At 42.7% G+C, this 26,785-nt stretch overlaps 1 protein-coding gene, 1 long non-coding RNA gene and 1 pseudogene across 2 annotated transcripts in view; 1 reads left to right on the forward strand and 2 right to left on the reverse strand.

Moving 5' to 3' along the window:
* The window catches only part of LOC138976412 (uncharacterized), a 556,176-nt gene that overhangs the window by 224,633 nt on the left and 304,758 nt on the right, over positions 1-26,785 (reverse strand). The window lies entirely within an intron of this gene.
* On the forward strand, positions 4,902-12,457 carry LOC138976403 (uncharacterized). Its single transcript, XM_070349256.1, has 3 exons — positions 4,902-5,205; positions 9,470-11,032; positions 11,551-12,457. Exon 2 carries the CDS (start codon positions 9,519-9,521, stop codon positions 11,028-11,030), a length of 1,512 nt encoding a protein of 503 aa, XP_070205357.1. The 5' UTR covers positions 4,902-5,205; positions 9,470-9,518; the 3' UTR covers positions 11,031-11,032; positions 11,551-12,457.
* LOC138976408 (probable methyltransferase-like protein 24) lies at positions 16,311-20,593 on the reverse strand (annotated as a pseudogene).

Here is a 26,785-nt window from a genome sequence, read left to right on the forward strand (position 1 = left end):
CAAATTGGTTGAAATTTTGGTCAAGTAATCTTCGACGAAGCCCGGACTTCGGTATTGCATTTCAGCTTGGTGGCTTAAAAATTAATTAATGACTTTGGTCATTAAACATCTGAAAATTGTAAAAAAAAAATAAAAATTTATAAAACGATCTTAATTTACGTTCATCTTATTCTCCATCATTTTCTGATTCCAAAAACATATAAATATGTTATATTTGGATTAAAAACTCTGAAAATTAAATATATAAAAATTATTATCAAAATTAAATTGTCGAAATCAATTTAAAAACACTTTCATCTTATTCCTTGTCGGTTCCTGATTCCAAAAACATATAGATATGATATGTTTGGATTAAAAACACGCTCAGAAAGTTAAAACAAAGAGAGGTACAGAAACGCGTGCTATCCTTCTTAGCGCAACTACTACCCCGCTCTTCTTGTCAATTTCACTGCCTTTGCCATGAGCGGTGGACTGACGATGCTACGAGTATACGGTCTTGCTGAAAAATGGCATTGCGTTCAGTTTCATTCTGTGAGTTCGACAGCTACTTGACTAAATGTTGTATTTTCGCCTTACGCGACTTGTTGTTATCTTCGAAAGGCAACTGCAGATCAGAAATATTTATTTTTGATTAAAAAGTTCCAAGACAAATATTTAGTACATTTTTTTTGTAATAAAAACAATTGTAAATGTTACCCCCCCTCCCTTTCACTCTCTCTCTCTCTCTCTCTCTCTCTCTCTCTCTCTCTCTCTCTCTCTCTCTCTCTCTCTCTCTCTCTCTCTCTCTCTCTTTCTTTCTCTCCCCTCTCTCTGTCTCTCTGTCTCTCTATCAGAACAGAAAGATGTCTTTATAATGAATTGTCAGAATGTATACCAAATGAGTGTGGTCAATTATGTAGAGGTTACATGCCGAGTCTCAGTGATTATTAAAAATAATGGTCGAAGTTAGCGGATCATGAAAAATGCGAGCTTTAGCGAGCTTTTTCATGACCGCGAACTGAGACCATTATTTTTTATAATCACTGAGACGAGGTGTGTAACCTCTTTATTCCTCCTTTCTTCAGTTATTCAAAGAAAAGAGGAGTTTTTTTGCGAAAGTTTGATCGAATCCTATTCTCTCAACCAGTCAACCTGCGCAGGCGATCGATTAATGCGCGGTTGTATAGTTCCGTGCAAATCATTCCATTCTGTTAACACTTCTTGTCAGTTTTCCTATTTTGGGCTAAAATCAAGTACACAGATATGCTGTTATTCTGCTGTGGCGGCAAAGGCAGATATTGTGTGTTCTGTATATGTTTTGGTATCGGTTAGGATAATGTTCTTTCGTCAAATGGGACTAGCAGACGAACTTTTGCACCCGTGTTCCAACGTTAAAAACTGTATGAAGTTAAGTTTTCTGGGGAAAATAGTGTATGAAACCGCTTTATGTTGTATTGATTAGATGTGTGCATTTGGTTGCGTGTGATCTGTTTATTAAATGAAATATTGTTGAAAACTGACCGTCGGATTGCAGTCTGTTGTCGAAGAAACTGAGTGAAAAGAAGGGGAACTACTCTTGTCGCTAGACAAAGTATGAGTTACTTGCCTTGGGAAATTGCTTGTGATGAACGTCTGATCTAGATTCAGAAAACAACCGAACTCATGGATTTTATATGGAGATTCATGTGTTCAGGCCTGTAGTTGTTAATTTAAATGCGGTATGTTTGTATTGTTTGCTCCAGAGATGTATACTTCGTACATTAGAGCGTTCGGAACTTTTCAGTCGCAAAAAGTAGTACCGAAACAGAACAGCTTCTCAACCCATTGCACTATCGAGGATTCAGGCTGTTGCTGGGTCGTTATTTGTTTGGTTGCTGGGTCATTATCGAAAAATAACTACCCCTACAAGTTTACAGAGGTAAAGAAGCAGAGGGGGGAATAAGTATTTATACATCCGTAGATGCCTTTCATTTGTTTCATGGATGTTAATACTATGGACTTGTTTGAGTGGTAAATGTTGAAGGATGAAAGAAAATATATTGTGAGTGGACGGATGCATGTTATTCATTAAAAGCCCCACAATGATGTGCTTGGCAAAAAACACACACACACACACACACACAAAAACCGGGTCATCATCTTTGCAGAAGTTGAATGGCCTCCTGCTGGCTTTGTAGAGTTCTATAGGGCACTGTTTCTTGTCCGCAGGGGTAGCCCATGCTTAGTCTGGACTCCTTGACGTCAGCCCCGGTTTTTGTTTTGGTCATCCTCTCGTTGAAGCTGGAAACAGAGAGTGCTTACTGGTATTCATGGTGGTTAGAGTAAGTGGGTGTGAAGGACATCAAACGGCTAACAACGGGTTCAGACCGAGTTAGTATCTGTGTCCTCCACGCTTCACGAAAACCATCAGGACTACACGTGGAAGTGTGTGTTGCACGGAGTGACAAGAGTTCACAAACCAGCGAACAGTTAACTTCGTGACTCGTACCTAGCTAGTTTATTAGCACATTTGACGAATGTCCATCGAGGAGCAAGGTTCCGATGTTAAAGGCACAGTAAGCCTCCCGTAAACCATCACAGATACTGTCAGGCTTTTACACACAGTACAAACACCCTTCCATTTGAACGCTCACCAAACGGGAACATCCTAGGTGCCCTACGTAAAGAGCGAGCCATTTTCAAAGAATTAATTTTGCGGATTGTCTCAGAGACAATCGGACCGTGGTGCGTTTTGGCGCTAGACCTAACTTTTAAAATCTAAATAATAAATTGACAGCTTGTTACAAAACATTCTTAAATCATAAAATAATTCTTTTTTCATCAAGACAAGATCAGTACAATTCGAAGTTTTGAAAGTTTGAAAAAAGAAACGCCCGGAAGCAGGGTCACGCAAGGTCGTGGTTCTCGTAGCAGACGACGGTGTACGCCTATCGCCAGTTCCTCTGAACAGTCAAAAGCCATCGCGAGAGTTCTTGTGAACCACAGCCGTTTGTTTCGTGCATAGTCAGAGGTACATAATAACGTGCTATTGCAGATAAGCTCACAGAGAGTCGCATTCAAATTACTAACTGACGACTGCATTGTGAAAAAGGGAAACTGGATCACACGGGTTCACGATGACTCAGTGGTAAGATAAACCACGCAAAAATAAATTCTTTGAAAATTGCTCGCTCTTTACGAAGGGCACCTAGGATGTTCTCAAGCGGTGAGTGTTTAAATGAAAGGGTGTCTGTACTGTGTGTAAAAGCATGACAGTATTCTGTGATGGTTTACGGGAGGCTTACTGTGCCTTTAACCATCTGACCGATAAAATAAATGTTATTACCAAACCAATTCTCAAAAACATAAGTCTTATTCCCAATGTTAATACTATAATTTAAAAAAGTAGTTTTGCTAACATTTCTGTGGAGGTTTCTAACCTATTTTATACCGAAACTGTTCATAAACATTTAAGACATTCTTCCAAAAACGATCCCAATGTTGTTTACCACTATACAGACTGGGACCACACACATCAATGTTCTCCACATCAAGATATAAAACAACTGTTACTCGCGTGATAATAGAACCCTAGGTTTTGGCACTAGTAAGCCGTCATCAGTAAGATCCTATGATGTATCATCCCTGGCCCCCCTTTACATCCATATCCTCCCCTCTCTCCATCTCTCAGCCGGAGTTCACTGACAGTTCCAGCCGTTTGATCTAAACTCCCTGCGTAACCCTACAGCTGTAAAAGCAACACAAACATATCGACAAGAACTGCCTGTCACATAAATGGTTTCGTGTGCCCGCTGGAGCAAGGCACTGCAAGCTGAAAGGCTCTGGTTCCGGATCGTTGACATAGCAACCAGAAACGTGACGGGACAATTCCCCTCTTCCGCCCCTCGCGCCTCCGCAGTGTCGGCTACAGACCGCTGCTCGGATCGTGTTGCAATGGGACGGCTGTGGAAAAGTGGTGAGTAGGCCTATACTTGTTCTTTTAATTTTACTTGGTATTGTATTTCCCTGAACTCATAGTGTTGCAATGCATATGAGGGAAGCGCTATGTAAATGAACAACCATAATTGTTATTATTGTTTATTTCTCAAGATCAAAATGTCGTTCTCCCCAAATACTAACTGCATCAAAGTTAAAAGCGTCTAAAAGGCAAAAATGACATGTTGTTATGACTTGATGCACGCAAAAACAAACTTCGGGCTGATTCGAATGTCAAACATTGTCCAGACGTGTGCGGTATCTGTAGTCTTTCTGGTGACTCCTGGAAAGTTCGGACAGTTTGAAGAGAGAAAATGACTGCTCATGTTGCCATGTAAAACGTACATACAACGTGGAAATAGGGTGGGACGCGCAGAGAGACCCTTACGGGTTTTCCAGTCTGTAATGGCTGCTTTAAAGTTTAACACGTCAAGGGAAAGATTGATTGCCCAGATTGTCATGATGCATTCAGAAAAAAAGTAATGGACGGTAACATATAATGTGTGCATGGATAATAGACAGGCCGCTTGATATTTTGCAGTCTTTTTGAGGGAGAGAATACCAGGTCAGTGTCATATAATACGAACAAAAGAAAGAACCGTAGTGTGTGTGTGTGTGTGTGTGTGTGTGTGTGTGTGTGTGTGTGTGTGTCACTGTGTGTGTGTGTGTGTGTGTGTGTGTGTGTGTATGTGCGTATGTGTGTGTGTGTGTGTGTGTGTGTGTGAGTACGTGTGTATGTGCGTACGTGTGTGTGTGTGTGTGTGTGTGTGTGTGTGTGTGTGTGTGTGTATTACTGTGGGTACGTGCGTGCATGCATGCATGCGTGCGTGCGTGTGTGTGTTTGTGCTCACACAGGGCTAGCTCAGTCAGTCCCACATGACAGCTCAAAAGTTCAACGCATTTGACAGAGAAAAATGAAAGCTCAATTAGATATGATACATGCAGGAAAGGGCAAGAGCAGGAGAATGATTGATTTTGACATGGCACATTACAGTGCACATTCAGTCCCCGAAAAAAACACTGCCAAAAGATAGCCTATATATGAGAAAGTGTTTTCCGATCGTATCCTATTCAAGCCTGTGTCATTCCCGAGTGTTGATCGATTTTCTTGCCTTTTCTGGTCAGATATGGCGAGAAAGCGTGTGGGCGAGTTTCCAGGTTAACTGATTCAATGGAATTGCAACTGGAAAACGTTGAGTTCCAAAGCTGACGTTGTTCTTAGTCGATGCGTGTTCTGCTTGTGAATTGAAGGTTGGTGGACGATTTTTGTTGGAAAACGTGTGGTTGTGACGTTTACTGACATGTTTAAGTTTTTTTTCGGTATCGTTGTGCAAGGAAGATGTCGTCTTTTGTTGTAACAAAGAGCCGTACACGATTGTGTCATTTTGTTCTATGTAATTCAGTTATTATATGTTGTTGCTGTGTTGCATTGGGATATGTAGTGAAGTGTAGTGTAGTGTAGTGTAGTGTAGTGTAGTGTAGTGTAGTGTAGTGTAGAGTAATGTAGTGTAGCGTAGTGTTGCGTTGCGTTGTGTTGTGTTGTGTTGTGTTGTACGTGCTGTGCTGTGCTGTGCTGTGCTGTGTTGTTTCTTGTTGTTTTGATTAAAGTTGCTTTCTTACGCTGTGTTACGCTGTTGCACTTCCGTATGTCGTGTTCTGCTATGATGTTTTTAACGTTGCATTGTGTTACGATGCACTCGTTGGGTAGTTGTTTTGGGCTGTGCTTTGGTGATTTCGTGACGTGCTGTGCTCTTGCTGCTATCTGTGTCGAGTTGCGTTGCGTGCTTTGCTGGGTTGAGTCCAGTTGCGTTTTTTGTGTTATGCTATTTGTATAGAGTTGCGTTGCTTTGTTGTGCTGGTTCGTGTCGTTTTCCGTCGAGTTGCATTGTGTTAGGACATAATTATGCGTCCTCTGATGATGTGATGTTGTGTGCTTTGCTCTCTGATGTATTATTCTGTATTCAGTGTCATGTGTTGTTTCAACTTGTATGGGGTCTGTGTTTTAGGTGTGTGTGTGTGTGTGTGTGTGCAGGGGCGGATCAGTTGCTTTGCAAGGGGGGGGGCACTTTGAATCGAAAGTGAATGTGATGGGCGCGAAGCGCCCGAATTTGCTAGGAGGGTCCGGGGGCATGCCCCCTCGGAAATTTTTTTTTGCCCAAAGAAGCAAAATGGTGCCATCTGGTGCCATTTAAACTTAGAAATGGTCATAGAATCAGCATAGATTTTTTTTTCTTCTTCTATTTTTTTTTTTTTCGTGGGGGGGGGGGCACGTGCCCCCTGTGCCCCCCCCCCCCCTCGTCCGCCCCTGGTGTGTGTGTGTGTGTGTGTGTGTGTGCCGTGTGTGTGTGTGTGTGTGTGTGTGTGTGTGTGTGTGTGTGTGTGTGTGTGTGTATTAAGCAGTATCGATTTGTCTACACACATGAACTTTAAACTGAGTGTCAAATAGAGTGTAAAAAATAAAAATAAAAATAAAAGGGAACAAATACTTCAGTGCTACAGTCTTAATCAATATCTGCACTGACTCTACGAATGAAAATTGGGGGTTTAACGTCCTTCAGGTCTTAATGCCTATTTTCGACATGAGTTGTTTTGTATGATAAAAAAGGATTTTTTTTTTTAAAGGGCAAAAAACTGGAGTATGACGGGGGTGGGGGGTAATAAAAAGAGTTGAAAGGTTGCAAATAAGACTTTATAAAATAGAGGACCATGTATTACTTTTGTATCCATGTATTCGAGGGGTCCTCATACGTGCCCTAGGGGGTGGAACGATAAAATCAAACATATGTTTATTTCACCGAATAGAGGTTTTTTTTAAAGTTTTTTTTAATCAGAGCCACATTTGCTTAAACAGGTTAAAAAGACAGGTTCGCGCAGAAGAAAGCACGCTGCTTGCATAACATAATTTAAAAATGTTTTCACTATACATTTTTTACACTGTGCATGCCTGTTGGCCTGTCTACATGAACACACAGGCAAAACAATACTAGTCTTGTTCATTCACACATGACTCTACGAAGGAATTGGGCCAGCTTTTTATAGCCCCTGCAGCTCCTATCACCATCTACACTTTACAGTCACTTCAACAACACTTGCAGACACTGCTGTCCCGCACGCAGTACTGAATCGGGTCAATCTCCCGAGCTGCACACAAGATCGATATATATGGAAAGCCGTTTGGCTCATAACCATTACACGCGTAATAAAAAATAAATACACGCGTAATAAATGATTAATACGCGTGTAATAAATGATTAATGCGCGTGTAATAATCATTTTTTACGCGTGTAAGAAATGATTAAATACGCGTGTAATAACTATTTCATGCGCGTGTAAGAAATGATTAAATACGCGTGTAATAAATATTTCATGCACGTGTAAGAAATGATTAAATACACATGCAGGAAATAGTTTATACGCGTGTAAGAAATGATTAAATGCACGTGGAATAAAAATGTCATACACGTGTACGAAATGATTAAATACACGCGTAATAAATATTTCATGCGCGTGTAAGAAATATTTAATACACGCGTAATAAATATTTTATGCGCGTGTAAGAAATAATTAATACACGCGTAATAATCATTTCATGCGCGTGTAAAAAATATTTAATACACGCGTAATAAATATTTCATGCGCGTGTAAGAAATAATTAATACACGCGTAATAATCATTTCTTACACGCGTATGAAATATTTATTACACGTGTATTTAATCATTATGCTATTCCATAGCATAAGAAAAAAGATAAATTACACGCGCATTAATCATTTATTACACGCGTATTAATCATTTATTACGCGTGTATTTATTTTTTATTACGCGTGTAATGGTTATGAGCCAAACGGCTTTCCATAGATATAGGCGTTTGCGCTAGCACGGAGAAGCGGGATTATCACAAGTATAGCGTGTCAGTTGTGTGCACACACTGAGCAACCTTCATACATTATGTATTGCTTATTGTTACATTCATTCTTTTCTCTTCTTTTTTATGGTTGACTATCTTTCAACCCCCCACGAATGCATCCAGGTTTAATGAGAGGGATAAGAGCAAGCTCCAACATGGTCAATCCAAAAACAAAGAGACTGCCAACGTTCCAAAATTCAGAATAGAAAAAACAAGAAAGGTAATTTGTTGGAACGTTTGTATTGTTTTGTGCTCCGTGACTCAGTTGTGCTCCGTGACAAAGTGAAGAGCTTATTTTATCGCAGGTTAAAGTTTGCAGAGTTGTGGTGATTTTGATGATCATTCATTATTATTCCGAGATTTTAAACTCTTTCATATATGTCACTAACACACTTAGTTTGAGCTCTGCCAGTAAGATTAAGCGAAATCCAGCCTAGGTATTCAGTATGGAGTACTGTAAAACTTTATAGCATCTGCGACTTTACACGTAGTGGACGGCTGCCGTTTAAACTTTATTCTTGCTAGATCAATGAATTCGGAATATAACGAAATTGCTCTGCATACTTGAGCTCAATTGTTTCTGCTTTTTCGTGTGAATGGCAACATCAGGCGATGACAGTATTCAATTTAATTTGCAAAACACAAAGTCAGCTTTATTGTTGTTTTTGTGTGTGTTTTTTTAAACCAGATTGCTCTTTCGTGATAAATGTTTTCCTTGACCAAAAAGTTTAATGTCGTATTAATTTCACCATGACAAAAAAGTGTGTGATGCTACAATTATAATTTTTATCTGGAATTTCACCTTTTGCTTTTGATCTAAACATGTCTTCTCCGTCAAAAGTATGTGAATATTTCGCGAAAGGATTTTTTTGTGCGTGAAAAAGATATCGCACTATAACGAAATAATTACCACCTGCCATTTGCGATTGACGTAACAAAACAACAACAACAAAACGTTAATAAGTTAACAATTGTTAAACATTTCGGTTTAATCGCGTTGTTAATGGAGCTTATCTCACTAAACAAAAAGGTGCATGGTTTCTTGATAAATGAAGTACTATGTACTTAGCTTTTCTTACCTGCGCTATACCAGTTCATTTCCTGCCGCTTCTGGTATAAACTGCCAGAGACCAGTCACAATTTAGACCCTCTTGGAATTATAGGACACATCTAGCTCAAGCAAACCTGGTTATATATCGACCATCCGAGGGTTGTTATTGATAAGTCGATGGCCTCAGCAAAATACCCGTGTGACCTGGAATAATAGGCCGTGAAAGGTGGATGCAGCGCCTAAAGGCAGTCGATCTACTGGCCGATGTGAATGCGTGATATATTGTGTAAACAATTCCATCTCACACGGCATTAATAGGTAACATGCGCCTTGAGTCGCCTTGTGTGGTGAGATACGTGCGCGATATAAGTCCCCGTAAATAAAAATAAAATAAATAAATAAATAAATAAATAAGTGGTTGCTAACGATGCTAAGTTATGCAGAAGGAACCCCGCCTGGGATCCATCGGAGTGGTGTGTGAAGGCAGGTGAGCGCTTTCGAGAGATGTTCGCAAAGTCATGTTTGACTGTATAATAGTTCTTTGCATTTGCTTTCAGAGGGATCCGCATCTAAGGTACCTGACGACCCGTGGAACAAACAAGCACGATGGCCTCAGCAAATAGCATAGGCCTCGCAGCGCACAACTCACCACGAGCGTGTGCCAAGAAAGTCTTCTGCAAGACACACACCCACAAAGAGCTGGAATTCTACTGCGTCAGGTGCGATGAGGCTGTGTGCTTTGAATGCAGACTGGAGGCACACAAAAAGCACAGAACGGACGACCTTGGCATTGCAGTGTCCAGAGAGATGAAGAGACTGACCAGAGAGCAAATTAATCTTCAGGACGCTGTCGACGATTTGGCAAAAGCTGTGGAGGCGATGAAAGCAGAGAAGCAGGCCGTGCTGGACAAGAAGGCGACAGTGGAAAAAAACATACGTGACCGACACGCCGTTATGGTGGCCGCTGCCGACAAGTTCAGAGAAGAGGCCCTGGACTCGCTTCGTTCTGTCAGCACAGACATTGAGAGCAGCATTGCCGAGGCCCTGCAACGGCGAGAAGACAACCTGAAGGACATGCTTAGGGTTCAGCAACAACTCGAGGAAACGATCAGCAACGAAGCAGGAAGCGACATCATCACGATCGCCAAGGAGATGAGAAAGTGGGGCGCCAGCAGGCAGTCAGGAGACAAGGTGACGTCACAGGGGACAAACACAGTATGTAGGCCCGTCCTCCACTTCAAGGCAACAGGTGACGTCATACTGCAAAACGCGCGTGACTTTCTGGGCTCCGTGTCAAAGACGGAAATAGAAGCTGCAGCGCCTGAAGTGAGGGTTGTAACGCAGTTTCAGTGTGGCCAGGAGGCTGATGTGGAAGTCTTCTCCCTGTGTCACGACGACGGCAAACCGCCCGGTGTGTGGGTGTCCTACGAACGCTTCGACCTGAAGGAGGACGCAGCGATGGCTCTGTACAGCGAGGACGGCTACAGGCAGCTGACCAGCCTGTGTACGGGCAAAGTGTCCAACAAGCGGTACGCGGAGGGCAAGATCATGTCCCAATCAGTGTCTCCAGACTGTGTGTTCACGAACGCTAAGCTCCACTCACCGAGGCATTACAGGCTGGACAACGACTTGGCGGGAAAGGCTTTGGTCATCAGCCAACAGGTGGCGTGCACAGAGCCTCTCCAGACTCAGCACGTGAGAGAATTCACTCTCAAGGTCGGCGCCCATCGTGCATTCGACGTGGACGACACGGAGCAGTTCTTTGCCGTGGTGGAAGAGCCCCAGCTCCCCGACGTGTGGCGCAAAGTGAAACTGTACCAAAGACAAGGTGGCAACCCTGTGAGCGAGTACAGCCCTCCTACGACATCCTTTCAGCCATCCGACGTGTGTTTCTACAGGCTGGGCGGTCAGCACGTGCTGCTGGTGACAGATGAAGAGAACGACGCCATTCACGTGGTGGATGTGAGCGGTGGGTGTCTGAGGTTTGTGCGCTACCTGGCCCCGGGCTGTCCCTGGCTGATCCAACCCACCGCCATCACTGTGGATGTCTCCGCTCGCCTGTGGCTGGCCTGCAGGGGTGGTACCATCATCTGTATGGAGCCTGTTGGCAGCTGCTGAAGGTATGTTGTGAACGGACTTATGCTGTTTAATTCTGTCTCTGAACTTTCACTCGACTTGAAAAGAGAACATATGATAGTGAAGAACAAAGTATGCATAAGACTCCATACATTATGCAGAGCTATCGGAAGTAACATGTCAACGGGAAGAATGTGTTGGATTTGGCGAGTATCCATACCAAAAGTTATACACAAAATTCATTATTTTCTTTTTTTATGAAAATTATGAAAGACCGATGATAATAATGACATTACACACAGCAGAACAGCCACTATTCGTTTCCGGTTTTTTTTCTCGCAACTTGTGTTTAACAATTACAGTTACAACCCAGCCGTCTCGTCGTTGTTGTTCGTGTTTTTGCAGGGATGGTGACCGCGTTGCGAAGGGTGGCTTGTTGAGGTGATTGATTGTTCTTGAACTTGCTAAAGTTCGTATTTTTCATGATCCGCTTTGACCATTTTTTTTTCATGTCGACTGAGATTCGGTATGTAACCGCTTCTTCTTTGGCGTGTAATTGCAGATGTCTGACGATAACACACACTTCATTATTGACATGGGAGTGGGCTCCGTCTGACCATGGAGAGTGATGGGTCGCTCTGCAGGATGGCTCGACAATCATTAAAAGGATGCTGTGATTATACATGGAAGAGCCTTTCGCATCTCGCAATAGTTTGTTGACCAAGGGATCTCTCTCTCTCTCTCATTTTCTCCCTCACTCTCTCTCTCTCTCTCTCTCTCTCTCTCTCTCTCTCTCTCTCTCTCTCTCTCTCTCTCTCTCTCTCTCTCTCTCTCTCTCTTCTTTCAAGCCTTATATGTTTTGCACAAACTGACACAAGTCCGTAACTTGCGCAGGGGATAAATATCGTTTGCAAGCGTAATCTTTTTTTGCACAAACTGACGTTAAACGTACAACTGGCGCAGGGTAAATAGACACATCCGGTGTAAGTACAATATAGTTTGTACAAACTGAGGTACAACCTATATAACTAGCGCAGGGAATATACATCGAGTGCAGGGTACTCATTTGACATAGGAATTCTACATCCCGAGCTTTATTGGTTCGTTTTGAGTGTTATGTTGGTCTCTTTATCTAAAACGGTATGGACTAGGCGAACGTTCTCCTTTGAAAGAGTACCGACGGGCGCAGTGGCGTGGTGGTAAGACGTCGGCCTCCTAATCGGGAGGTCGCGAGTTAGAATCCCGGTCGCTGCCGCCTGGTGGGTTAAGAGTGGAGATTTTTCCGATCTCCCAGGTCAACTTATGGGCAGACCTGCTTGTGACTTAACCCCCTTCGTGTGTACACGCAAGCACAAGACCAAGTGCGCACGGAAAAGATCCTGTAATCCATGTCAGAGTTCGGTGGGTTATAGAAACACGAAAATACCCAGCATGCCTCCCCCGAAATCGGCGTATGCTGCCCGAATGGCGGGGTAAAAACGGTCATACACGTACAAATCCACTCGTGCTAAAAACATGTGTGAACGTGGGAGTCTAAGCCCATGAAAGAAGAAGAAGAACAAGAACAAGAAGAACAAGAAGAACAAGAAGAAGAATGCCTATATATACTTATTCAGTCGTTCGAAAGTATTTACTCTGTTATCTATTCCAAAAGGCTAATTAGTTAGTATGTAATGTTAATTGTCTACAATTTCTTCGCTCTGTGAATGTTTATGCTGAATTATCGTCAATGTTATTCCATTACAGTGTCACGTGTTAAGCGAATGCATTGAAAGAGCTTTGCAACTTTTGTTTTCTAGCGTGTCTGAGCTTGAATGTGATAATAGCTTTGCAGTGGTGGAAATGAGAGACCGGTTTGTCATGGTGCAGGGTTTCTATGCCGAATCTTGCCAACCGAAGTATGCATTATTTGTTGTAATATATTGTTGCTATGTTACCTATTTGCCTGAAAGAGTTAGTTTATAAGTAATGTCAATCCTAATAACTAATATAATAAAAACGGCGTTTCGCAAACACACACACACACACACACACACACACACACACACACACACACACACACACACACACACACACACACACATACACAGACACACACACACGGAAACCCACACACGCACACACACACACACTCACTCACACACACAATGCCAAGCTTAGAGCATGTGAGCCCCCTCGAGGAGCCTATCTGCCGGTACTGCCGGTAGCTATGCATACCCGATCACATAGTTTCCATGCAGGCAGTTAGTCTCAGAAGCGTACGTGTCTATTTATAAACTACAGTGGTTTGACCTGTTTTACGAAATGTGTAAATGAACAGAATAAATTACATTTTAACACAATATAGATGTACAGAGAATCATTCGTGTGTGTGTGTGTGTGTGTGTGTGTGTGTGTGTGTGTGTGTGTGTGTGTGTGTGTGTTTGCTTGCGTGTGTGCGTGCGTAAGTGTGCTTGCATGTGTGTGTGTGTATTTGTGTGTGTGTGTGCGGCGTGCGTGTGTGGCGTGCGTGCGTGTGTGACAAACTAGTCAGTCACAGAAATTATGGTGTTTGAACAAATTAACCAGCATCATAGTCGACAAGTCAGTTGCATTGAGCCTGGTATTGGCAAAGCTGTAATCATAGCAAAGTACATTTTAGTCAAATTCATAAAGTGGGTATCATAACCCACTAGTCACTAACAAACAGTTCATGTTCACAAAGCAGGTCTCGTAACAGGCTAATCGTTTAGAAAAAAAAGGCGCCGGTCTCATTACAGATTATTCAGTCAGGGAATGCTATTTGTTCATACACCCAGGTCCCATAATCCACTAGTCAGTTACATTGCGCTTAGTGTTCACAACACTGGTCTAATAACAGACAGACGATCAGAAAAAGCGGGTTTTACAACAGACAATTCGGTCAGGGAATGCTATGTGTTTTCACACAGCAGGTCTCATAATCTGCTAGTCACTTACATTGCGCTTGGTGTTTACACAGCTGGTATCATAACAGTCTAGTCATTCAGAAAAAGCTGGTCTCATAATAAACCTGCCAAGCAGAAAAAGCTGGTCTTATAACAGACTAATCGAACAGAAAAAGCTGGTCTTATAACAGACTAGTCGAGAAGAAAAAGCTGGTCTTATAACAAACCTGCCAAGCAGAAAAAGCTGGTTTTATAACAGACTAGTCGAGAAGAAAAAGCTGGTCTTATAACAGACTAGTCGAGCAGAAAAAGCTGGTCTTATAACAGACTAGTCGAGCAGAAAAAGCTGGTCTCATAACAGACAATTCAGTCAGGGTTTGCTATGTGTTTTCACAGCAGGTCTCATTATCCACTAGTCAGTCACAATGAGCTTGGTGTTAAAACAGTCCAGCGATTTAGAGCAAAACTAGTCTCAAAACAGACTTTTAAGTCAGGGAATGCTACTTGTTTACACAGCACATGTCATAATCTAGCTACTAGACAGTTACATTGAGCTTGTTATTCACAAAGGTGGCCTCATAACAGACTAGTCGAGCAGAAAAAGCTGGTCTTATAACAGACTAGTCGAGCAGAAAAAGCTGACATCATAACAGACATATTGAGTAGAATAACATGGTCTTATAACAGACTATAGTCGAGCAGAAAAAGTGTTCAAAGGATGCGTTATTGCACAAAACGTTCATCTCTCTCTCACACACACAAGCACACGCACAAACAGAATTCTGCAAGCAAACCACGAAGGAAATAATGTTGTTTTATTGTATGTTATTGTTAACAAGTTTATAACTTAAATAGATAGTGATATGTGGTACAGATTAATCCAGGTCATTCGCAAGATTCGTAATACATTCGCAAGAAATACGCAAGAAATCTGTATATGGATTCCTATGCATTCACAATGATCAGTAGACATTCGCAAGCACTTGCAACCAATCGTAAGAACTTCGCAATAAATATTGATATGGATTCCTATGCATTCGCAATGATCGGGAGAGATTCGCAAGCAATCGCAATCATTCGTAAGAAATTCGTTAGACATGTGAACATGGATTCGTAGGCATTCGCTATGATCGGTAAACATTCGCAAGCACTCACAACCATTCGTGAGACATTCGCAACACATTCGCAATAAATGTGTATATGGATTCGTATGTATTCTCACTGATCGGAACACATTCGCAAGCACTCGCAACCATTCGTAAGACATTCGCAAGGATTGGTAATGCTTCTATATTATTCATGTCCATGTGTCTATTTTTTGCTGAATACAACATGTTTATATTCGCAAGGATATTATGCACAATGTAAAGACAGGCATAACGAATGGTTGCGAATGGCTTGTTAGCGCCACGAATACATTGCGATGATTACAAATGTCTTGCAAGTACTAACGAGTACGTTGCGAACAAAATAGCAATATGACTTCCTTGCGAATATTAGGAGCAAGGTGCTATGATCAGAACAAGAGACGAATTGCAACGAATAGTTAAGAACATTTACGAATGTCTTGCGACCATGTCCCGATCATTGTGAATTATTGGAAAATGCTATTCGCAAGGGCAATTCGGCACAGTGTAAGAGTAGCTTTACACAGCACATATAATCTTGCTACTAGTCAGTTTCATTGAGCTTGGCATTCACAAAGCTGACCTCATAACAGACTAGTCTAGCAGAAAAAAGCCGACCTCATAACAGACTAGTCGAGCAGAAACAAGTTGACCTCATAACAGACTAGTCGAGCAGAAACAAGTTGACCTCATAACAGACTAGTCGAGCAGAAACAAGTTGACCTCATAACAGACTAGTCGAGCAGAAACAAGTTGACCTCATAACAGACTAGTCGAGCAGAAACAAGTTGACCTCATAACAGACTAGTCGAGCAGAAACAAGTTGACCTCATAACAGACTAGTCTAGCAGAAAAAAGCCGACCTCATAACAGACTAGTCGAGCAGAAACAAGTTGACCTCATAACAGACTAGTCGAGCAGAAACAAGTTGACCTCATAACAGACTAGTCGAGCAGAAACAAGTTGACCTCATAACAGACTAGTCGAGCAGAAACAAGTTGACCTCATAACAGACTAGTCGAGCAGAAACAAGTTGACCTCATAACAGACTAGTCGAGCAGAAACAAGTTGACCTCATAACAGACTAGTCGAGCAGAAACAAGTTGACCTCATAACAGACTAGTCGAGCAGAAACAAGTTGACCTCATAACAGACTAGTCGAGCAGAAACAAGTTGACCTCATAACAGACTAGTCAAGCAGAAACAAGTTGACCTCATAACAGACTAGTCGAGCAGAAACAAGTTGACCTCATAACAGACTAGTCGAGCAGAAACAAGTTGACCTCATAACAGACTATAGTCGAGCAGAAACAAGTTGACCTCATAACAGACTAGTCGAGCAGAAACAAGTTGACCTCATAACAGACTAGTCGAGCAGAAAACAGCTGGTCTCATAACAGACTAGTCGAGCAGAAAAAAGCTGTCCTCATAGCAGACTAGTCGATCAGAAAAAAGGAGGCCTCGTAACAGACTAGTCGAGCAGAAAAAAGCTGGCCTCGTAACAGACTAGTCGAGCAGAGAAAAGCTGGCCTCGTAACAGGCTAGTCGAGCAGAGAAAAGCTGGCCTCGTAACAGGCTAGTCGAGCAGAGAAAAGCTGGCCTCGTAACAGACTAGTCGAGCAGAAAAAAGATGGCCTCATAACAGACTAGTCGAGCAGAGAAAAGCTGGCCTCGTAACAGACTAGTCGAGCAGAAAAAAGATGGCCTCATAACAGACTAGTCGAGCAGAAAAAAAGCTGACCTCGTAACAGACTAGTTGAGCAGACAAAAGCTGGCTTCATAACAGACTAGTCTAGCAGGAAAAAAACTGACCTCATAACAGACTAGTCGAGCAGAAAAAAGCTGACCTCATAACAGACTAGTTGAGCTGGAAAAAGCTGGCCTCGTAACAGACTAGTCGAGCAGAAAACCCCTGATCTCATAACAGACTATTCGAGCAAACATCCTGGTCTTGTACCAGACACCTTAGTCAGAGAATGCAATCTGTTCCCACAGCACATCTACACATTGAGCTTAGTGTTCACAAAGCTGGTCTTGTAACAGATCGTCCTGACAACCGAGTAAACGGTCATCATTCGGGGTATGACGGGCCACCCAGCGTACTGCCGGGTGTAGAAGATCCTGAAGCCAGCTTTCTCCAGCCAACCAGGTGAAACTCCACGATGAGTTGTCGAACCTTGCTTAGCTCCCCTGACGCTGCCATATCGCCCAGTGCAATCCACTCCGAGGCTTCGATGTCGATCTTGAGAAGGTCCAACACTCTCTGCAAAGACGCGTGGACTGGACGTTTCAAGTCGCATGTTATTTTAGGAAACTCGTTGTATATGTGTGTGTGTGGGGGGGGGGGGAGGGGGTGGTGGTGTCACACACACACACACACACACACACACACACACACACACACACAACCACCACCACCACCCCCACCATCACCACCACCACCACCACCACACTCGTCTCAATTCTCAACAGTCAAAGCGTGTAAAACCTCTCAGCACTGACCCCCGTGTGTCCCAGCGAGACTTTGATGTCGGTCAGACTGTCCACTTGCCACCCGTGGGCCGTCTTCATCCGTTCCCCCTGAGTCCTCCAGTTGTCCCCCCTTGCCCCCTAGCCCCCGTCTCAGGAACGTTGACCTGTTGGACCGCCTGTGGCTCGGTACTGCCATGCTGACAGTGGACCATATAAGATCAAATCAAATCAAATCCAATTAACTTTATAAAGCACGTAATGAAAGCGTTCGCTTGAGTTCATGACCCTTATTTCTCGTTTTACTACTGTACCTTGTTTAACTGAATAAAACCTTGTTTAAACTAATTAACTTTACCATCTTACGTGGAGAAAATGAAATGTAACATAGACTTTTTTTTTTTTGGGGGGGGGGGGGGCGGGGGGAGGTCAGAGATGTTTGTGTTTGTTATATGCGTTCACGCAGCACATCTACTAGTCAATCACATTGAGTTTGATGTTCACAAAGCTGGTCTCGTAACACTATGAAAGACATAGTTGTTATAATGTGGCCTATTTGTTGTCAGACCAGTTTATTTTTTTGTTTTTTTGTCGGTTCGAGGGGAGCATATCGTCTTCTGTTTCATCTCTATCGAACGAGGCCGCAACTCCGAGGTTGATAAAGATGTAACAGAAGGCGATAATGCTCAAACAATAGAATTTCCGATATTACATCAGTTGTCGTTTTAGTTGTTATCAATGGAAATGAGCACGGGCGCAGTGGCGTGGTGGTAAGACGTCGGCCTCCTAATCGGGAGGTCGTGAGTTCGAATCCCGGTCGCTGCCGCCTGGTGGGTTAAGAATGGAGATTTTTCCGATCTCCCAGGTCAACTTATGTGCAGACCTGTTAGTGACTTAACCCCCTTCGTGTGTACACGCAAGCACAAGACCAAGTGCGCACGGAAAAGATCCTGTAATCCATAACATAGTTCGGTGGGTTATAGAAACACAAAAATACCCAGCATGCCTCCTCCGAAATCGGCCAAAGTCACGGAGACAAACGTCAGAATGGAAAATAAATGTGCGCTCGCTAAATCCCCTCAATTAATTTTTAGAACTAGCACGTCACGCTACATTTTCCCGAGTGACTTTTCTTTGCTTTGACGTAAGAGATTGCATGAGGCTTTGGAAGAAATCGAGGTTCCAAAAGAGGCGTCTTCAATTTGGCCGCCTTGACTGCGGGACATTTTGAGTTTGTTTTGTTTGTTCGTTCATGGGCTGAAACTCCCACGGCTTTTACGTGTATGATCGTTTTTACCCCGCCATTTAGGCAGCCATACGCCGCTTTCGGAGGAAGCATGCTGGGTATTTTTGTGTTTCTATAACCCACCGAACTCTGACATGGATTACAGGATATTTTTCGTGCGCGCTTGGTCTTGTGCTTGCGTGTACACACGGGGGTGTTCGGACACCGAGGAGAGTCTGCACACAAAGTTGACTCTGAGAAATAAATCTCTCGCCGAACGTGGGGACGAACTCACGCTGACAGCGGCCAACTGGATACAAATCCAGCGCGCTACCGACTGAGCTACATCCCCGCCCGACATTTTGAGTAAAATACACATACGTACAGTATGTAGGATAAACAGAATACTGCATGGCTTGCTGTGTCGTACCAGCTTTACACTCTTTGCTTTTTCAAATAGTGAACAGCTCGCTTTCGCTCGCAGTTCAATATTTTTTTTTTTTTAAATTAAAAAAACAAGTGTAAATCTGGTACGACACAGCAAGCCATGTAGTACGTATTCTCTATTTTGGTAATAGACATTGTAGATTTTTGTAAAAGTGTCAGATTAAAAAACAATGTGATAATTAACGCACACACCTGGGGTCAAATGAAAATACGTCACATCCGTAGATCCTTTCAGCGTCGTCATCAAATGAAAAGTCGTTGTTGATGCTTTAAAAAGAAAAAAAATCAGTACATAATTGAAGACTGTGTGGCAATTCAAATTTCACTTTATGAGACTATATTTACAAGTCAGACTTTCATTCAACTTTCCACTAATGTACTTGGTTTGAAGTCGCTCAAGAGTCGTCCAGACCAAGTCGGCAACATTTATTAAAAAAGAAAAAAAAGTCCCAGTGGCTTTTTCGAAATTAATTCTTTAAAAAAAAACGCACCATTGTGCGCAAAGAACAATCAAGCTGTTCTTAGTTGGTATGTGACCAAGTGGAGGGATGGTCTCATCCCTTGTTAACACCTGACCAGATCAGAGACGGTGAGAAGAACTTTTTTCACGGGTTGGAATGTGCCTTTAACTTTGACAATTGACAATGACAATGACAATTCTTTATTTAACGAGGGTAATAGAATAAGCAGACAGTGATTTTTATATTGACATCTGGCCCTCGCCCTAAAGAGGGACTTATCTGCAATGGCTAAATAATAAACAGTCACAGAAAACATTTTTGTGGCAATAAAAGGTTGGTTGGTTTAGCCTACTTCTTTCTGTAAACGTTCTAAGCTTTTCAATGAAGACGTCTGTTCATGTCATTTGTTTTCGTTTGTCATCATTTGTTAAGTCATCAATGATAATAATAATGATAGCAATAATAATGAGAGCTTATATAGCGCGAACCCAAGTAAACTATGCTCTCCGCGCTTTGCATATTAACTATGAATAACACCAATGTTGTATTTACAGTATTTACAACTTTACCCGAAGGAGTAGACGAGGCAGGGTTTGCTGGGGCGATATCTGCGGTCATCACACACTTTGTATCCGCCGTCCGTCAGTTGACCAAGCTTGATGGTCAGTCCACACAACACCTGTAGATTGTCCAGGTAGCTGGAACAGGTGTATACATGCAGGTAGCGTATTGTTTCAGTTAATACGGCTGTGACACAACACATATACGCTAATGTACTGCATGCACACGCGCAAATACACAAACAGTCACAATCACAACAACCACATGCACGCACACACATACACGCATACATACACACACACACACACACACACACACACACACACACACACACGTACACGTACACACGCACGCATACATAGTACACGTAAGTACACACAAACACACACACGCGCACGCACGAGCACAAACGTACATGCACACACGCAGACACACTCACACGCACGCACACGCTCTCTCCCTCTCTCGCCCTCACACACAAACACACACACACACACACACACACACACACACACACACACACACACACACACACACACACACACACACACACACACACACACACACACACACACACATTAACACACACATACACACACACACACACACACAACCTCAATACCACTCAATTCTTTCACTCCGACATTGTTGATCCTTTCACTTGACACGTGTAAACCACAAAAAGTCATCAGCATGCCTGCTGTCGGAGCATTTGGCACACTGACATAGGTGACACTTGCATAGGTAGTTTCACGCCTTACATGCAGCAAGAAAGGATGTTGCATTTCCGTGTGTATAAACTGAACAATACCCTTAACCCAGTTTACTGACTAGTCCCTAAAGGAAAAGTCCAAGGTTTAGGGTCACTTTTGATATGTTGACCCTCTTAATTCATCAACCACAAATGCGTGTGTAAAAATGAACACAGAAGTCCAAAAAAGCATACTTTGACTCGTTTGTTGGCTGTTCTGAATCGTTCCATCGCGCGCGCAGTCTTGGCTCATGACCTTGTGCACATACGTGTGCTACGTCACGGGCCTTGAACAAGAAATATGGCCGGCTCCAACAGTGAGGAAGACAAGTGGAATACGGACCGGTTTTCAGCCAGCCTGAGGTTTTACCGTGCCCGCCTCTTCGTCGTCAAAATGCTTGCGAGGCCACAAGGATCTGCTTGAAACAGAGCCAGCATAAGCGGCAATACGAAATGGTATGTGATTCTCTTTGTTGTGATGTTGACACACTAGTTCGTAGTCGCATAGACCTTTATATTGAATACTATACTGAACTCCAAAAGAAACGCAAGATTAAGAAATTTAATCTCATTCTTTGCCATTTCATTTTGACGAGATCGAATCGAACGAATTTCACGAAAATTGGTACAAAGCATCTTGGGGCAATGTTCTTTGATTGTCACTAACAAAAAAACGTTACCGAAAGAAAGTTTTCACCGCCAGGCTCAGTAACGCGTGTGTCCCCCATTGGCGTTGACAAGGGCCTGACATCTGGCTCTCATGGAGCGCACCAGGCGGTTGACGGTGTTCCTGGAGGTTTCTGTAGCCGGGAGGAACTGTTGGCGCAGGTGCTGACGGTAGATGACCCGGTCCTGGCGAGCAGTAGTCACACGAGGTCGTCCGCTTCTAGCGCCATCCCGGGTGCTGCCGCTGGCTTGGAATCGGGTCCACATGACGACAGATGGTCGAGGTTGCCACGCCGATGACATTTGCAATGGCAGCTGGGCGATTTCCAGCTTGCAATCGCCCGATTGCTCTCTCCCGGTCAATGGCGCTCAGTCTTGGCATGCTTCTACTGTACAAATGGCTGATTTCAGACAGTGGACGGAGACAGGTTTTTGTTCCTTGTGTTAGCTGAGTACTGTTAACGAAAAAAATCAGGTCTGGCAGCTTTTGTGTGGGCTGCGCGAGTGAAAAACAGTCTCAATCTTCAGAACGCTGCAGAGAGCGCACTCTGGGCGCTGCACACGTGATTTTCACAGGCTACGTGCAGGACACTATGCTTACTCATGCTCGTGCAGAATTTTCCCCTGAAACCCACCTTTAGTGCATGAATTTTAACAAAACCTTAAATAACTCTTAACTTGCGTTTCATAGATGAATACCCGCTTCGCCGGGTACCCGGCTTCGCCGGGAAGAAGTAGAGCCGAATACCCGGCTTCGCCGGCGCATTGTACGCGATTGACGCCACACGAAGGAAGGGAGATAAACGCGCAAAACACTGGAGAAGATAAGGAAGAGTTACTGGGAATGGATGTACAGAAAAACCAAAATCGGTTGAGCGCTGCGCGCTGAGAGCACGTGTTGAAAATTTTCATCGACCAGATTGTGTCCGGGGTCTACCTGAATATGCCCACCAAATTTGAAGCAGATCCATTGAGAACTTTGGCCGTACATCGCGAAGTGACACAGACAGACAGACAGACAGACAAACACACACACACAAGCCGTATATAGATATAGATAGGTCCCTGGTAGTCGCTACCTCTTGCAGTGCTAGGTCGAAGTCAGGTGTGTTTTTCACAGATCAGTTGATGTGCTTCCACAGATCTGTAAGCATGTAAAGGTTATGGATTTATGCTATTATGGTGTTGTTTATTTTCCTATCTTTAATCACGGATTTCGTCCTTGAACTGCCCAGTTTAGAATAAATGCTTCCACAGTGATGTTCACACGCGACTATCCTTATTTTCTCTTGGAATTCTGAGTAGCGCAAAGCCTGTTTCTTGCGGACAAAACTGCACTTATCCTGGTATTTTTATTTGCGACAGTGAGACACAACATGACATTGTCACCACTAAACAGTGAAACTTATTTCAAATGGCGTTGGGCTGCTTTCATGTGCTAATAGTGATCCTGACATTTTTCTTGCGAAACAGTCAAACGGGGAAGTAATAAATGAATTTTGTTTTTTAAACAAGCACACGTGATTTCCGATCTTAAACTAGATCTGAAATCATAAGATTTTCTGAGCAGTGGCGAAACGCTGATGGCGTGATATCGCAAGCCGTTTTGGAAGCAAATAAGCACTGTCAGACATATGCTGAAACACGATTACAGCATGTCAAACTTTTTGATCATTGATTTTTAGGAGTACGCATTATCGGACAGTCACACTACAAAAAGACAATGCGTTAGTGCATAGATCGGTATTCTCAAACGTCACGAACAGACAGTACGTTGCTACTATTTTACTGTAGTAACAAAACCTCACAGTCCCATTAAAAATGTATGGCGTGTGCCGAAAAGCAACCATATGAGATTCAGTCAGTGGGACCCTGAATCTACCTGGGGTTAAATCGGGTTATCTCTCATTGCATGAATTTTTAAACTGTGAATATATGTACTACTGTTCGTGTTGTTTTTAATTGTGATCCACTGCAATGTCTGTGTATACCTTAGAATCTCAAGGTAATTTTTGAACGGGGCATACAGATGATACATGTTGCCATGGTCACAGAGTGATACGTGTATTTTGCTTATCAGGTGTCAGTGCAGAAACTCCAAGAGGGAACTAAATTCGAATATCTGGAAAACCTGGATGAGGAGATAGACAGCCTAACAGCACATCCTCCTATGTTTGCTCGGACATCTACTACCTTCAAACTGCATACTATGCGTACACACAGGAATATGGACGACTCAACATTGATCAAAATGAGTAAGTAACACAACACAAACAGATGATTTCCATTATGATAGATTTATTTATCTGAAAGTAAAATTGACCACAGAGTGTACAATTTGTTTTCAAATACAAAAATATCACATTGGATTAAAAAACAAAACACACCATCATATATCATTAAAACTATTCTTTATTTCTAAACACATACATATCAGCATAGTTTATTCATGTAGACATCCTCATTTCGGTTCCCAGTCTATCTGAAACCAAGGTGAGATATGCCATAAAGAATAGCGATCACACAGAACTTCAGTATGAATTTGAAAAACCTGCTCTACGTCACATAGACACAGCGTGTCTTATGATTCTATCCACCCTCTCCAAACAAACACGTACACGTTTTCTCTGGTACGAATGTCTTAAAAGCTCAAACTAAGCTGCTGTTTTATTCTGTCTTGCTTTGCAGGAAATACAGGCACTTCGCTTATTAATAACAGGCAGCTGGTGCGCTAGCGACAGGGGTGTTGCTAGACATTTTCATGTTGGGACATTTGGCCGAAACTGTCAGAAAGCTTTAGGGCATCTTGGAAAAAGTTCGGCTATTATTTTGGCTCATCCAAAGTCACCGCAACATTGAAGCACAAGACTCAAGAGGGGAACACCAATACATACAATCATTGTCTTAGGAACACAGATTACAGGGGCGGAGCATTTAAGCCAGAAGGGGGGGGGGGGGGGGGGGGGGGTTACAACCTGGGACCTGGGGTCCAGGGTCCCGTTTGGGGGTCTGGGGGGCAAAGCCCCCCTGAAACTGAAGAATGTTAGCTATTTTATAAACAATTTGTGGCTTATCCTTGATTTTAAACATGATCAACTGGTGTCAGCAGCCACTCATTATTTCTTTTAACATTAGTATTAAATAATGGCAATTTATCTTCACTGATATCTGATCCCGACATTATCTATATATATATATACGACTAGTGTCTGTCTGTCTGTCTGTCTGTCTGTCTGTCTGTTCGCGATGCACGGCCAAAGTTCTCGGTGGATCTTTTTCAAATTTGGACACCGTATTCAGCTACACCCCGGACACAACCTCATCGATGAGATATTTCAACACGTGCTCTCAGCGCGCAGCGCTGTGCGCGCTGAACCGATTTTTTTGTTTTTGTTGTTGTTGTTGTCGGGATCCACTACCAGTAACTCTTCCTTATCTTCTCCAGTGTTTTCAGCCGCGATTATCTCCCTTCCTCCGTGTGGTGTCAATCCATATTCCCGTTACTACGTTACTATTTTTAGAAGGTCACTGCACGTTACTATTTTTAGAAGGTCTCCAGTGTTTTGCGCGTTTATCTCCTTTCCTTCGTGCGCCGGCGAAGCCGGGTACCAGGCGCAGCCTGGTATTCGGCTCTACTTCTTCCCGGCGAAGCCGGTACCCGGCGAAGCGGGTAATCATCTAGTAATATATAGAATGGTTAGAAGGAAGACATTTCGCATACTGTGACAATTAAAAAAACAATTAACTTCCCCCGGCTTTACAGACAGAAAAAAAAAATAATTCATGGACAGAATTTCTTTCTTTTTTTTAGGGGGGGGGAGGGGGGGAGGGGCGTGAGGTCTGTAACACCCCCCCCCCCCCCCCCTCCCCTAATCCGCCCCTGGATTATATGTTCCATACTGCAACTGAAACAATCAGCTTTGCTGATTTAACTACAACAGACGCCATGCAGTTCTCTGAAACTTTTTCAAACCTTTAACTTTAATTTCTTAAAAGTAAAACTCTTCCAATCTTGTGCAAATCTTGACAAACCTTGAGAAACATGACTGGTAAAACACCAATAAAAGACTGTGTAGGGTGAGCCATTTTGCTTGGAAACCACAATTTGGACGCTTTTTACATTTAGTCAAGTTTTGACTAAATGTTTTAACATAGAGGGGGAATCGAGACGAGGGTCGTGATATGTGTGTGTGTGTGTGTGTGTGTGTGTGTGTGTGTGTGTGTGTGTGTGTGTGTGTGTGTGTGTGTGTGTGTGTGTGTGTGTGTGTGTGTGTGTGTGTGTGTGTAGAGCGATTCAGACTAAACTACTGGACCGATCTTTATGAAATTTGACATGAGAGTTCCTGGGAATGATATCCCCGGAATTTTTTTTTATTTTTTCGATAAATACCTTTGATGACGTCATATCCGGCTTTTTGAAAAAGTTGAGGCGGCACTGTCACACCCTCATTTTTCAATCAAATTGATTGAAATTTTGGCAAAGCAATCTTCGACGAAGGCCGGACTTTTGTATTGCATTTCAGCTTGGTGGCTTAAAAAAATAAAATAATGAATTTGGTCATTAAAAATCGGAAACTTGTCATTAAAATTATTTTTTTAAACGATCCAAAAACAATTTCATCTTATTGTTCGTCATTTTCTGATTCCAAAGACATATACATATGTTATATTTGGATTGCAAACAAGCTTTAAAAATTAAAAATATGAAAATTATGATTAAAATTAATTGTCCGAAATCGATTTAGAAACATTTTCATATTATTCCTTGTCGGTCTCTGATTTCAAAAACATAAAGATATGATATGTTTGGATTAAAAACAAACTCAGTACGCTAAAAAGAATAGAGATACAGAAAAGCGTGTTATCCTGCTCAGCGCGACCATTACCGCACTATTCTGGCTTGTCGATTTCACTGCCTTTCCCACGAGCGGTGGACTGACGAAACTACGAGTATGCGGTCTTGGTGAAAAAATGCAGTGCGTTCGGTTTCATTCTGTGAGTTCGACAGCTTGACTAAATGTTGTTATTTCGCCTTACGCCACTTGTTTTCTCCTCTCTGTGTCTCTGTCTGTGTATCTCTTTCTGTATGTCTGTCTGTCTGCATCTTTGAGTCTTGGAGACTTGAGTCTTGAGTTTGTCTTATGTGTCTGTCTGTCAGTGTCTCTGTCTCTCTCTGTCTCTCCT

This window comes from Littorina saxatilis, linkage group LG9, assembly GCF_037325665.1.
Source record: "Littorina saxatilis isolate snail1 linkage group LG9, US_GU_Lsax_2.0, whole genome shotgun sequence".
In the NCBI taxonomy this organism is placed as follows: Eukaryota; Metazoa; Mollusca; class Gastropoda; order Littorinimorpha; family Littorinidae; genus Littorina; species Littorina saxatilis.